A 14,729-nucleotide genomic window follows, 5' to 3' on the forward strand; every position below is an offset into this window, starting at 1 on the left:
AAGGCAGAAGACAAACAGAACATAAAACTTCAATGAGAAAAAAGAAGAGAAAAGCAAGAGGATTCAAGTTTGGCTCCTTGCATATGTGGAATATCTGCAGATAAAAGTGGGTAATCCCTAAGAATCTGCTGAGAATATTTGGTGTGGGGGGAGGGTATTACCTAATCCTTGTTAGAAATAACATAGGTCTGTGTGAAGAAGTTTAAGGAAGTTTTAAGAAATGCCAAAGATGTATGTATTAATGTATGTATATATGGTAGTAATACATAAAAATGCATGTATTACTACCATACATTTGAAGTGATAATAGGGAATGTATGCGGAACAACAAGAGAAGACCCCTGCTTTAGAGAGCTGCTGAAGTCCAACCAGAGGCAACTGTGGCAGTTTTGGGGAAAGTGATATGGCAGAAAGAATAATCCATTTGAAAGCCTAAGCTGATGTAGTTTTTAAGCACTGTGACATATTAAGCCATGACTGTTTCATGTTACTTTCAATGGAATAGTATGACAGTATAATAACTTTACCTTTGGATTCTTGCCCTCTTTGGCCAATAATGCCCTAAGTCTTTCTTGTGAAGGGGGTGCAATGAAGATAATATATGGTTTCAAGTCTGAGTTTCGGAGAGTCTTCAATGACTGTAAAGAAAAGACAGATCTTAACCATTCAATATAAGAATATATTGTGTACCTACAACACACACAGAATATTGGCTTACTCTTTTTATGTAATGAAATAAAATTAATGAAGAATTACAACTATGTGATGATAAAATACTCTGTTAATAAGATCACACACAGATTAAAATAACCATATTTAAGATCCATTTTGAAGGAATTACAAATGAGCAGTCACCTTACCATGTGCCAGGGTCTAAATGCAAAAAGAATCAGAGACTTCACATACACATTCAAAAGAAAATTCTGGAAAAGCACATCCAAGAAGAAAAAGCATACTGTCTGAACTAACAGACTGTGGTTTTCATCTTGCCTTTGCGTGAATGTGTGTCCCTAAATTGAAGCACTCTACAAAAATGGGGATTATAGGGACATGCCCTTTTCTATCTTAAAAACAGTAATTAAGACAATATGCTTAACTACTCTAAGTTCTTTGGTAAATCCGTCAAAATAATATAAAGAATTCTGAAGGAATTTAGTAAAAACATCAATCCTTCTCTTAAGTCTGATATTTATAATTAAAACAGCAGAGACTAAGCTCTTTTGTTCACTAAAAAATAAAGAAAACCTAATTACTATTTCAGGAAAGCCATTTTGGAGTCAATTCTCTCTCTCTCTCTCTCTCTCTCTCTTTTTAAAAATAAATTTATTTATCTTTGGCTGTGTTGGGTCTTTGTTGCTGTGCACGGGCTTTCTCTAGTTGTGGTGAGCGGAGGGGGGCTACTCTTCGTTGTGGCCTGCGGGCTTCTCATGGCGGTGGCTTTTCTTGTTGCAGAGCACGGGCTCTAGGCACGTGGGCTTCAGTAGTTGTGGCACACAGGCTCAGCAGTTGTGGTTCACAGGCTCTAGAGCGCAGGCTCAGTAGTTGTGGTGCACGGGCTTAGTTGCTCCGCAGCATGTGGGATCTTCGCAAACCAGGGCTTGAACACATGTCCCCTGCACTGGCAGGTGGATTCTTAACCCCTGTGCGCCACCAGGGAAGTCCCTCAATTCTCTTTCATATATAGTTCTTTAATGACCGCTGCCTATGTCTCGTGAGTTGACATACACAGTAGGTTCCACCACATTAAGGAAAGTTTTATGCTAAAGCTATACAATGTAGAAAAAGAAAAAAAATTCACAACAAACACAATCTTAAAAATCCCAAATTTCTAAAATTATTTTATTTTTAATGGAAATCTAAAAAGCAACTGCTAGTAATTTGTGAAGGTTTTCTTTTGTATGACAGATAATAGAACAGTGGACATTTCGTTAGATACAACCCAGCACTCATTATGATACTTGCTAATACTTGAACTATGTCATTTAAAACCATAAAAATGACCTCTAATTATTCTAATTTTCCTCACATAAGAATCAGGAAAGGGAAATTCTTTTATAACCTTTAAAATACTAAAGTACTATACCAGCACTACAGTTACTGTATTTTAAGTTTCAGAAGACATGTACATGTGTATATATGTAAGTATGGAATATATGTATTTTCCCCTCAGAGGAAACTTTCTGAAAGAGATTTAGCAACCTAAATTCGTAGGGAATCAGTGTGAAAAAACTGTATGAGAACTTAATTAGGTCCTGTGGTTCTTGGACTAAAATAAAATACAGTTTCCACTAAAAATTACTCTGTGAAAAATGTCCTCAAGTTCAACACCCTAAATAAACCAAAATAGTTTTACCTGTGTACGAAGACTTAAAAGACATATTTTGCCCGAGTTGATCACTTGCCGTACAGAATCTATGCTGGTTCCATACAAATTTTTCTCAAATTCACCATGCTCAATGAACTTCCCAGCTGCTACGTCTGCCTCAAATGCCTGCCGTGAAACAAAGTGGTAATCTCTACCGGCTACTTCATGGTCTCGCCGACTCCGAGTTGTATCTAGGCAAACAAAATCAGGTAAAATAATGGACGTGGATCAGAGTAAGGATGAGGGATAATTCTGTTAGTCAGAAAAAAATGTTTATTTTGTAATACAAATTAAAAAATAATTAATTAAGGAAATGTTAGACCCCCATGTGTTTAATTTAACATTGACTGGTTTTATTTCTAGATTGAGAAATGAACAAAACTGTGTTTTCAGTATCTTAATAACTGTTAGCTTTAATATGTTTTATGCTTACACTCCAAATTACTTCATCTTGCATTTCATTTAAAATACTATCACTCTGGGGACTTCCCTGGTGGCACAGTGGTTAAGAATCTGCTTGCCAATGCAGGGGACACGGATTTGAGTCCTGGTCTGGGAAGATCCCACATGCTGTGGAGCAACTAAACCCATGAGCCACAACCTACTGAGCCTGCACTCTAGAGCCCGCAAGCCACAACTACTGAGCCCGCGTGCCACATCTACTGAAGCCCATGTGCCTAGAGCCTGTGCTCTGAAACAAGAGAAGCCACCGCAATGAGAAGCCCACGCACTGCAACAAAGAGTAGCCCCTACTTGCTGCAACTAGAGAAAGCCCATGCGCAGCAACGAAGACCCAAAGCAGCCAAAAATAAATATAAATAAATACATTTTAAAAGTAAAATAAAATACTATCACTCAGTTTTTCCATAAGATTAGGTACTATACAATCTTTAAACAGAACTGTCAGAAATTAGGTCTAAATTTCTATCTTCTGCATCAGTTAATAAAACCAAGAGCTGACTCCATACTGAGCAGGGCATTGTAAAAGGCCCAAATTGAAATTCATTTAGAAAGTAATTAGTACCATACTCTTAGGAAAAATGTATATTTATCAAGAATGATTATCTTTAATAGCAAATTCTCAAAAGATTTGGTTAAAACAAAGTTCCTCTTTCTTGAACAACACTCTTTTGATGAAATGGGTGAAAAACTTCCCTACACAGTTAGGTTCTAAGGTGGTAAGCTGAAAAGCACAGGAAAATGGGAATGCATCCAAACTTACGAGGAACTGCAGATGCAAAGCGGTCTTTCTCTTTGTTCATGAGTCTCTGACGCAATTCATTCTGGCCACAGTTCTGTGGACCAATCAAAATGATAGGTCTTTTCCTATTTGCTGGCTGATGATAAAGTGACATTTCCTCATAAGTTAAGATCTCTTCATTGTCATAATCTTTGAAAAAGAAAAAGTTAAGCCCTTCAGACAGAATTATTGCCATGTAATAAATATATACTCATAGATCTTCCAAAAAATTGAAAAAAAGCACAAGTTATCATCACTAAAAATGCTTAACTTTTGGGATCAAGATAGTAATAACCAGGTAGCATTATATCATGAGTGTTTTCCCATGTCATTATATCCTTGCCAGGATTATGAAAATAAATCAAATAATATATTAATCCTTCTAGAAATGTTTATTGCTTCTCATTTCATACTGTGTTTGAATGTTTAATACAATATAACTATACTGATTCATATAAAATAGCTAGTTTGCAGCCAATACTTTGACAGAGGGTGGGGCACCAAGGGATAAACTAATGAGAATAATATCTGTCATTTTTATAAAATGGGGATACTAATACTTTAATTAGAGGGTTGGTTTAAGGAGAAGACAATGTATATGCTAAAAACAATACCTAGCATAGACAAACATTTACAAATAGTGCTGCAACTAGTGTTATCAGAGAAAGCTGGAATACTTTTCTGTGATCATATAACTTGAAAACACAGCATATCTATGCTATCCAACTTTCTACACTTATGTTTACTTTATTCTGGAATACTAATACTAACCTGAGATGTCATGATTCAAGAAGAGGTATAAATTATAACAGGTGGGGTAACATTCCTAAAGTCCATAATCCAGATGAAATCAGAGCTGTCAAGTGGTAAGAACAAAGGCAGACAACTAGCCACCTGCTATCTTCTCAATCATATTACTTCACCTAACTGGGTAAGAGCATCAGATGTGTAGTCAGACCGTCAGCTCTAAGTTCCATGGGGGCAGGGGACCATCTTAATCTTGTCAGTGCTAAGCACAGAGCAGGAACTCAAACTCTAGTTGTTTAAACTCCAACTCAACCATGTATTAGCTGTAAGAATTTAAGCAGTCCACTTTCATATCTGAACTTGAATTCATTAATCTGTAATCTCAAGGAATTTATTTTGAGAACTAAATGGATGAAGGTTACTGCCCCTGGAATAGAAGTTATTATAAATGATAGTTATTAATAAAAATGTTAATTATGATAACAGCACTATGAACAGAAATGTAATTTCTTCTCTTCTCAAAATGCTTTTCCCTCTGAAAAATCTAAGTTCCTTCTTCTAACATGTACAGACTGTGGAAGTATTTTGACTCACAGATGCAGATATATTACAATATAACAGCTATTAGAGCTGAACCAGTTAATTTTAGTGTATTTCAAAAGATAAACATATTAATCACTTACCCAAGTATAGAGGAAAAGATTAAAATTCCAATAAATCTTCTTAGCTACATAATCTATCAATTAGCATTAAGGATGTTTATTTTGGGGAAAAAATTTATTACAGTAGATGGAATCTCAGGTTTAGTTTTGTACCAAATTTTCCAATAATCTATAACATTTTATTTTCACTAGTTTAATTTATGCCATTTAAGAAATTTTCAAGGTATTGAGAGAATAAAAATAAGCCTTATGAATTGTGTAAGAAGTTAAAGACTTCCTTTGCTTTATTATTTGGCTTGTTTCTAATGTGAATTAAAGAAGGGGTAGCAAATTCTAAAGCCCATAAGGACCAACCAAGAAGGTAATGAAAGCACTAAATCAAGCTGGGTTTATAAAAAATTGGATGTGGTACAGACTGCTGAACTAAGTAGGTCCCCAGTATAAAGGCAAAAGCCATCATTCAGGTCCAGCAGACCAGTGTCATGTGGGAATATGAGCCCAGTGTTATTACAGCTTTTGATTTTAAGAGAAGCTACAACTTAAAAATTTGTTAACGTTAACAATAAATTAAAATACAACAAAAAACTCTCCTGTGTGCCTGACTCAGTCAGCAGGCTCTATGGAATGGGTTGCCTTGGTGACATGAGTTACTGTAGACAAAATGTTCATTTCTTTACTTAAAATATAGCTATATTGTTAGAATTTGTTAGAAACATGTATTAATTTTGCAAATAAAGAGTTTAAGTAGGAAAAAATTTATGAGGAAACTATCAATATAACACTGTACATGCTAAATTGTACTACAGTTTTTATACCAGTTTTTCTCAGAATTTAAAACTGCACTCCTCATAGGATTCCAAAAGAAAATAATTTCTGCTAAATGGCTTTATTAAGCACACATGTTACTTTAAGAGGCCAGGACCAGAAACAAAATTCCCTCAAAATATCAATTTAATTTCTTTCAAGTGTTAGATATGGACCTCTTTAGGATATAAATACAACTATATTTGAGAGTGGAATTTACCATCATTTTTATTGGCATTATATAAAACCTTTTTCCTCTTCTTTTTATTCTTCTTTGCACACCATAGTTTTCCTGTTGAGAATCAAAAACATAAGTATAAATGTGGTATTTGTTTCCTTGAATAAAGCTGCGTATTTCAAATAGAGGAACTCAAATAGTTTTAAATTTAAATTTATAGACACGAGTTACACTGTTCATAGAACTATTTTGCAGAGAAGGAGTTATAATTTTCCATTAATCTCATATCACAGATAATCTTTAATACTTAAATCCTCTCCTTCCTTTACAGTCCTAAGGTAATCAGTTTTGCTTCTCACATCACTCTTTCCATGAATACATCTTTCTTGACAGTTATGATACATAAATCTAAACCACCCAAAAAACCTCAATGTCAAATATAAGTGTCCAACCTGATTTTTCTGGCTCCTTATCTTCTTCTATGGTTTGCTTCATGGCTTCCCTTTGCTGCTGAAAGCTTTTCCCTAATAAGCAGAAAGGAAAAAGAGTAAAATAGTTAAGTCAAAAGGATAGAAGTATTTTTTTTTAATCAAGGGACAACACCAGAAGTAACTCTTCATTTATATTCCCTTCTAAATCCTCCTGCCACCACATAAGAGTATGTCAACTATGATTATAAGCTCCAAACAGTTAAAGTATTAAGTCTCAACCTTGCTCTCAATCAATGCTAGAACATGTATTACTGGACTATATATCATCTATTAAAGAAGATAAATAACAATCCAGTGCTAGAAAATTTAATAGTTCAATTTTTACAAAGTTTTCATTTAGCATCTACTATGTGGAAAGCACTATGCTGGATGTTACAATGGTTCTGACCATTTTATTACTGCAAATCAAGCAAATTAATTCTAGGAGTTAACTTTCCTAAATAATATGTAAACAGTCACCAGTTTTTTATTCCAAGACACCATTCAACATATTCCCTAGCATTTATCATTTTCAATCCCTTTTTTTCTTTGTATGTATGTATATGCTTTAAAGATTTTTCATTTCTACCTTAAGCTACCCATGATACAAATAAATGAAAAACCTATTATGTTTTTCCTCTCAGGATTAAGATTTTAATACAGGAGGCTTTCAAGGTTTCTGATTTTCATGTTCTTTTCAGACATCTACCTTAGAATCAAATGTATTTTTTTTCTGAAGGATAAAAGTGGTTTTAGTTAGAAAATTCTGAATTAGAGTTCTACTTTTATATTTAATTTTTATATTTAATTCTTTCCATTTCAGGCCAGAGATTCTTAAAAATCAATAAGCAAATTCCATCTATGTTGGGATAATCTGTTGAACTTAGTGCATTTTATAAGAGCACAAGCAAAAACAGTATTGAGTTTGATATACATATAAAGCATTAAAAGAAATCACGTTATCTCCAGAAGCTGTACATATTGTGTTTCTAGATAAAACAAGTAGCTATGACTATAGGGAAATTTTTAAGAGCATTAAATTTTTTTAAAAAGTATTTGACTTCAACAGATTTAGAAAAAAAAGAACAAAATAATTTAAATAATTTACATATTAAAATGTTTAAAAACATTACAGTAATGTACTGCTATGGCACATTTTTATAGTACACACATATGTAGACTGTTTTTGAAATAGAAGTAGACGTAGTGGGAGATGGACATTATAACCTCTTAGAAATCCTTCTGACAGAAAACTGTCAAACTCAAACTAACGTGGGTCCATTTATTTGTCCTATAAAAAGACTTACAAATGGTATCATTAAAATTTCCTTGATTTATCTATATACTTTCAGAAACTCAATGTAATCAATCAGTCAATAGATATTAGTTCTAAGTATTTATGGGCTAAAGCTGACATGGTGGAAGATATCAAATTGGTATCTGGCACAAGCATTACGAACCATAATGGCTGCCCAGTACCCCAGGACTCTAGAGGAATGTTCCTGTAACTGTTACTGTGAAGAATCAAGGGTATAGTATCATCCTCTGAACGTACTATAAGAAGCCCATTCCTCCTTCCTTGATATATGGAGCCAGTATACACAGAATCTCCAGCTTTGGGGTTTTAAGCAGATGATTTGTGGCTGTGACTTTATTATACACATAATGTATTACTTGTAGTCACATTCATTGTACGCCAAATTCTATAGCCAAATCTGTTATGCTTAAAATCTTAAGGTTTAATCCCTAAAAAATGTTATAGGCAAAAAACAAGGCTTGGAAGAGTTTTTCTTTTTTAAAAAAGAGGCTTAGAAGGTCTAATTCAGAAGCACCAGTTCTGGCAGAACTGTTTTTAAAAACCACCTATTTATTAATTTAGCAGATACTGCCTAAATTTAAAAGAATAAGTAAGATGTAGTCACTGGCCTAGAAGTTTACAAACTGAGAATATACAGTACAAAGTACTGTAACAGACAATGCCATGTAAGTATTATAAAGTACGGCACACAAAAAAGAAAAAAAATACATATTGTTTTACATTAATGTATAATTAAAGTATTAACGGATATGCTTTAAAGTCAAATATGGAAGAGAAGCTTATCTCAGTACCTTATACAGTGCTGATATAACAGTATTTTTTGAGTGAATAAGCCAATGAATTATCACTTTATTCCCATTTCATCATTCTGTAAGTATTCCTTTGCCTTCACTAATATCTTATTATACTTTCCTTGTTCTGTTTCCCTCATTCCACCATACCCACATCCTGGGAACTGCAGGAACAATCTGTAGGAAAAGTTACATCTATACACTTCATTCCATTAAGCATCATCTTCACTCTTTAGAAGAAATATGTTCCCTTAATAATCTTAATGTCCAATGTGAGCTAAAGTTTTATTTTAGTATAGTCTAAATTAGAGAGTTTTCTTCAATGAAAAGTTGGGGGCATCCTATTTCCACCCTAAGATATCTTAGGAGAGATAAATTCAGTAGTCTTACTCTCCTGATTCCTTATAAAGTGATGCATCTTAACAAATTCCTATTTAGATATCAAGTTTGATGCCCCAGTTGATGATAATCTCCTATTACACTATAAGTTTTGTTGCCTTGATGCTTTTGTTGTTCAATACAAGTTTTGTTGCCTTGAAAACAGGGTAGTCTCAAGGTACCTACAGTGAATGTAGCACAACATGGGATTGGCTGACAAGATTATATCGTAATTCCATTCTAAAGCCCAACAAATTGGTTAATTTATATTCAAGATACTTATGTTACAGATACAACATAAGTCAACGACGTGAAAAAGTATTTACATCATTTTTTAAAAGGCATGAAAAAGTGAGTTTTTCTCTTTGAGGATTTGTATTTTAAATGTTTTTTTAAACTTTGTACTTTCTACTATACTGTCTCTTACCTGGAACAAGCCCAGCTAGAGGCTGATTATCTTCATCCCCTTCCCTGTAGGCCTGCCACCAATTTGGATCTTCTTGACTGATTACATGAAGTATATCCCCTTTTTGAAAAGACAGACCTAACTCTCGACATGGAACATAAGGGTCATCTGAGGGGTCATAGTCAAAATGAGCCTTTACATGGATCTAAAAGATAAAAAGGGTAAAAGTAAAAACAACAATAATGAAATGGCAACACAAAATATTCAGCATAAATATAATTAAAATGTTACATTTTTCATTAGTGCAAAGATATTATGAATTGAAAGAAGGGAGGTTAGTTTAGTAACTGTATTTTGGGAGCAGAATTTTCCCAGACTCATCTGTTTTCTTCAGTTAACACAGTCCTGTTGATTGCAAACATGTACAAGAGTATGCAAAACACTGCACTGCTAGCTGCTAACAAGCTGAGGTGCTAAGGGGCCTCAAAGGTTTGACTGAAGCAGAAGGAATGTAATAGAGACTCCCTCCCCTTCCATTCCTGACCTGTGAAAACAATGACTCTGCAGTAAGGTATGTAATTTCTAAACCACTACTACCAGGAAAGGTAGACTGTAAACTTCACCACATCTGTCATCTAAGCAGGTGAGTGTCAGTTTCCCTGGTGCCATCATCCCTTCTTGACCACACTGTCAGTGCGACTGTGCCTTAATCTCTTTCAGAGTTTCTTCTAAAGGGATATGTTTAGGTTCATAAATAATGACGCCCTAAACTGATAAAATTATCTAAATCAAGTGTATAATCATTCCTATCGTGTTCTATACATAGGCTTTATTACTAGTGGTACAAGTTAAAATTTTTGTTAACTGTGTTTCTGCATATCTAAAAACTGTTAATGCTCTTAGCACTAAAGGTAAGAATTCACATGAACCTTATTGAAAGCTAAGTTATTTCCGATGCTATTTTCTTCAATATACTTCTATAAGATAAAGTATTCTTACTTCTTAGGAGGTATAAAGGAATTAATATTCTCTTTATCTCCTCTATCTGTACTTTTTATCCAAGCTGGTCAAATGGTATGTGGCATTTCCAAAATCTGTAAGAAGCCCATTTTCATCTAACAAAATCTTACACCTATTTTCAATGAGTTTTTCTGCCCCACATAGGTTATATTTCAGGTTTGGGCTCAGTGAGCCAGGCACTTGATTGACAGCCTAAGAATTTTACAATTCTGAGTTCTTTTCTATCCAATTGTTGTTTGACTTTCCTTAAGCCTTTTACCCTAACCATTATTGAGGCCACCAATCATAAAGATAATACTGGTCTGCTTCAAAAACTATTTTATGAGAAAACACTATCTTTTTTCAGCTCCTGAAACACTTAAAAAATTGACTATTCTCAATCAATGAGACTATATGAAATTTGATAAAATACTTTTAAGTGATATATATATATAATACATATCCCTCCATTATAATAACCAAGAATCCTCATGAAAGCAACAGCCTCTTTCAGAAATTTTGTTTGAAGGTGTCTTTAGATAAGGAATACTGTATTTTTTAATTTCAGAAAAATATTTTACTGCTATAGATAGGAAATGAGGAAATCTAAGTCTCAATATACAAACAGCAACACTGAAGTAAATCAAGTGATTCAGTTAAAAATACAGAACTTAAATGCGAGTCTGCTTTTTTGGGGGGTAGCTTTTCATTGATGTACTACATAAGTTCAAACAGTACACAAAATCCTAAATATATAGCTCAATTAATTTTCATAAACAAAACAAACCTGTGTAACCAGCACCCAAATCAAGAACCAGAATATCACCAGCACCTCAGAAGCCCTGCCTCACATTCCTTTCAGTCACTAGCCATGCTATGTCCTCCAAGGATAAACATTATCCTGATTTCTAGCATAGATTAGTTTTGTCCCCCAAGGGTAAACATCACCCTGATTTCTAGTATAGATTAGTTTCCCTGTATTTTACTTCATATAAATGGAATCACATAGTACACACTTTTGGATTAAATAATGTTTAAGATACCTCACTCAATTTAACAGTGTTCTGCTGCATTCCAGCTGGAGTGTGCCCTAAACAGCCTTATTCTTGATATGAAAAATAGACTTTTTAATAAAATCTTGAAAACTTTGTCAGTTAAAACCAAAAATGAATTTTAGAGAGTTATACAGGGTAGTAGTGAGTCAAAACAGTTGAGAGACTGGGTAAAAAAACTATACATACAATTTTGTAATCCTGGCATGAGAAGTCTCTAATCTATAGGATGATTAAAAAAAAAAAAAAAACCTCTGCTTGAGTACCATCCCTGTTAATCAATAATGCTTCTACATCTGTTTAAATTGTTGCTTTTTAGTCAAACAATCTTGGCAATCTGAACATGAAATTATAGGCAACATTTATGGTGGTGGAGAGATCATTTTCAGGCTTTTCATTTCACCATCATTTATGGTGGTGGAGAGATCATTTGCATGAAATCAGACTACTTGTCAGGCTGATTGATGATTTTATCAAATCACTTTCTGACATCAATACCCAGCATGTTGTTTGCAAACTTTTGCTCAGAACACCTGCTAGGATGTTTATTAAAATACTGACTTCTTATGCCACGTCTCAAGCTTTCAGACTCTGTATTTTAATTAGGTTCCTTGGATAACTGTTACATACATGCTGTTTAAGATGTACCCTAAAATCTCAGGGAACTACTACCCTGAGGGAAACTAAATAGACCAGTGAGGACGCTGTATCTAAGTCTATGAGCTTTGCCAGAGGCCAAACAAAATCACCCAGAGATGCTCTTCTCCCTACTCTGCTTAGGTCTTACCTCTTGACTATTCAGATTTAGTTGGTTTGGAATGAGGCCCCTCTTTGTGCAGGCTGGGAAGAGGAGTAAAATTGAGAGCAAAGTTTATTTCATATCAGGGAAATTAACCATTTGACTGAGTAAAAGTCTGAGTATTGACTTGACATGTACTATGTGACTTCTATTTATATATAGGCATACCTTGTTTTATTGTGTTTCACTTTACTGCATTTTGCAGACACAGTGTGATTCACTTTATTGCAGTGGTCTGGAACCAAACCTGCAATATATCTGAAGTATGCCTATATTCCACTGCAATTCTTATCTGCTCTAGAAGTTATCTCCAGCAATCTTTTCTCTTCAGCTCTGTTAGTGGCTAATTTATTTCCTTTCCCATACAAAAGAAAACAGAGTCCTTTTTAAATGAAGGAGAGATGCCGACCCCTATAGGAAAGCTCTAGGGTTTAACAATGCTGTAGTATCAGTACAATGTATCTGACCAAAAAAATGTTTGATTTCTAATCCAAACAAAATCATCTTTAAATTTTAAACTACAGGGTTGTTTAGACACATTATCTTCCAGTCCAACATTTTTCTCCTTGCCCCCCTTTTTTAAGCACATATAAGCTATTCACATTTGAAATCCTAATGATGGGAACACAGTAAAGGAATAATAATTCATTAATTTATTTACATCTTTCCTAAGGGATTCAATGCTCAAAAATAATTTTTCCTTGTAATTTTTATTTCTGTATTTCTTATTATACTAGATTTATCTCTAACTTTTAAAATTACTTATGGAAGAGAAAATAGTGAAAGTGTGTCTTCTTTTGTCTTTGGCCTAAACTTTACCATAAGGCAGATTATAAAAGGGCAGCATCAAGAAAAGCGTTTGCAGTGTCAAGCAACAGTTTTCAAATGCCTTCTCCTCATCCTGAGATTCCTCCTCTCCGATGCCCATTCAAGAAGGAATATCTTTATTATTTGTTCTCTTCCATTTTTACCAGGAGAAATTTGGGATATCTGTGGGGCATCCAGTTAATGGTTAGTAGTAGTAGGCAGACAAAAATATGAACCTTAGGGTAACAGCAAACTTAATAGAGCAACTGCCCTAACCTGAAAGGGGATGTCCATCTAATACACTGTACACTGAAATTTTCAGTATTTTTTCATCTTCTGATAAAATATTTATAAAAATTTTATTGTATTATAAAATTCCAGATCTTCTTCCAAATGAGAAAAAATTAAGATGAAAATTATATTATACATTTTATACCTCTAAGAGAAAAGTAAGTATACTGGATGGCAGTGGTTCTCAACCTTTCCTTTCAACCCAGTTATCTTCATAGGCTACGAACAATCCTTAATCTATCATTTTTTAAAATCTGTAGAATTTTTTGCAAACACATAAAGTACATATAAACAGACTGTTCCCCTGACCTGATTTCCCCACAATAAATACAACTATGGCCCAGATCTCTCCTTAGAATTCCAAAATGATATATTCTATTCTATACATTCGATATCTCTACCTGAATGCCTCTCAGGTATCTCAAATCTATAAAAAACCTTTGGATTTTTCTCCCCAAACCAGTTTTTCCTCCACATTTCCTGTTAGTAAGCACCACCACTATCCACCCAGTTGTTCGAGCATCCTTGGTTCTTCCCTATCCTTTACTCTCCACATTCATTACAAGGTCCTGTCATTTCTACTTCAGAACATAGCCTGATTCATATTCTCCACTGCCACTGCTATCATCGAAATTTAAAAGTCAACATCATACTTTATAATGGCTCCAGCAAGTTTCCTAAATCTCCTTGCTTCCATTATTGGCTCTACTAATCCAATTTCCACCCAGCAGCCAGATGTGTTTTGTTTTTAAATACAAATCAGACCATGTTACTGTATTTGAAATGCAAACTCCCTGCCATGGCCAAGAAGACTTACTTGACCTGGCCCTATCTACCTCTCAAGCCTCATCTCTTAGAATTCCCTCCTCACCTTTCTACTCCCCTACTTTGCTCCATTCCTACACGCTTTCCAAACACAAAGTTCTTTAGAAATCATACCTGAAAGCTCTTCTGGTAATTAACAGGCCTGGCTTCATCGCATTCTACAGGTCTCAGCTTCATGTTGCCTCCTCCAGGAGGCCTTTCCTGCCAACCTTATATAATCAATGCCACCTCCTTTTATCCTCAGTGTTCATATTCTATTGATTTCTATCTTATCACTTACTGAAAACTATAATTAATGTCATGTTCATTATTATAAAGCTAGCACTTATTAGCATAGTGCCCTAGTACACAAAAGGGATCAAGTAGATATTCACTGTGAGGAAAAAAGTTATTTGGGGCCCATAATATTTCAATTATTAATACCACTGGCCTAGTGGCTAATTCTATGGTTTGCATCCCTGAACTGTGATTTCAGTATCCTCCTAAGTCTTTAAATTCCCCTAAAACTACATCTTTCTCCCATACTCCCAGCCCAGAACCCCCAAATCAAGAGACTTCAGTCATGCTCCCAGCATTATTAGAGTTACCAAGTCTCTT

General features: G+C 34.4%; 1 protein-coding gene across 3 annotated transcripts in view; it reads right to left on the reverse strand.

Moving 5' to 3' along the window:
- Window positions 1-14,729, reverse strand: part of PALS1 (protein associated with LIN7 1, MAGUK p55 family member) — a 107,458-nt gene that overhangs the window by 13,186 nt on the left and 79,543 nt on the right. For all 3 annotated transcript variants that reach the window (XM_059058399.2, XM_059058400.2, XM_067028310.1), the window contains 6 exons: window positions 9,381-9,564; window positions 6,449-6,520; window positions 6,039-6,110; window positions 3,588-3,755; window positions 2,354-2,556; window positions 528-638 (listed from right to left, as the gene is read on the reverse strand). In XM_059058399.2, coding sequence (XP_058914382.1) covers window positions 528-638; window positions 2,354-2,556; window positions 3,588-3,755; window positions 6,039-6,110; window positions 6,449-6,520; window positions 9,381-9,564 — 810 coding nt within the window. The remainder of the gene's footprint in view (window positions 1-527; window positions 639-2,353; window positions 2,557-3,587; window positions 3,756-6,038; window positions 6,111-6,448; window positions 6,521-9,380; window positions 9,565-14,729) is intronic.

The sequence above is a fragment of the Kogia breviceps genome, chromosome 3, assembly GCF_026419965.1.
Source record: "Kogia breviceps isolate mKogBre1 chromosome 3, mKogBre1 haplotype 1, whole genome shotgun sequence".
Taxonomy (NCBI): Eukaryota; Metazoa; Chordata; class Mammalia; order Artiodactyla; family Physeteridae; genus Kogia; species Kogia breviceps.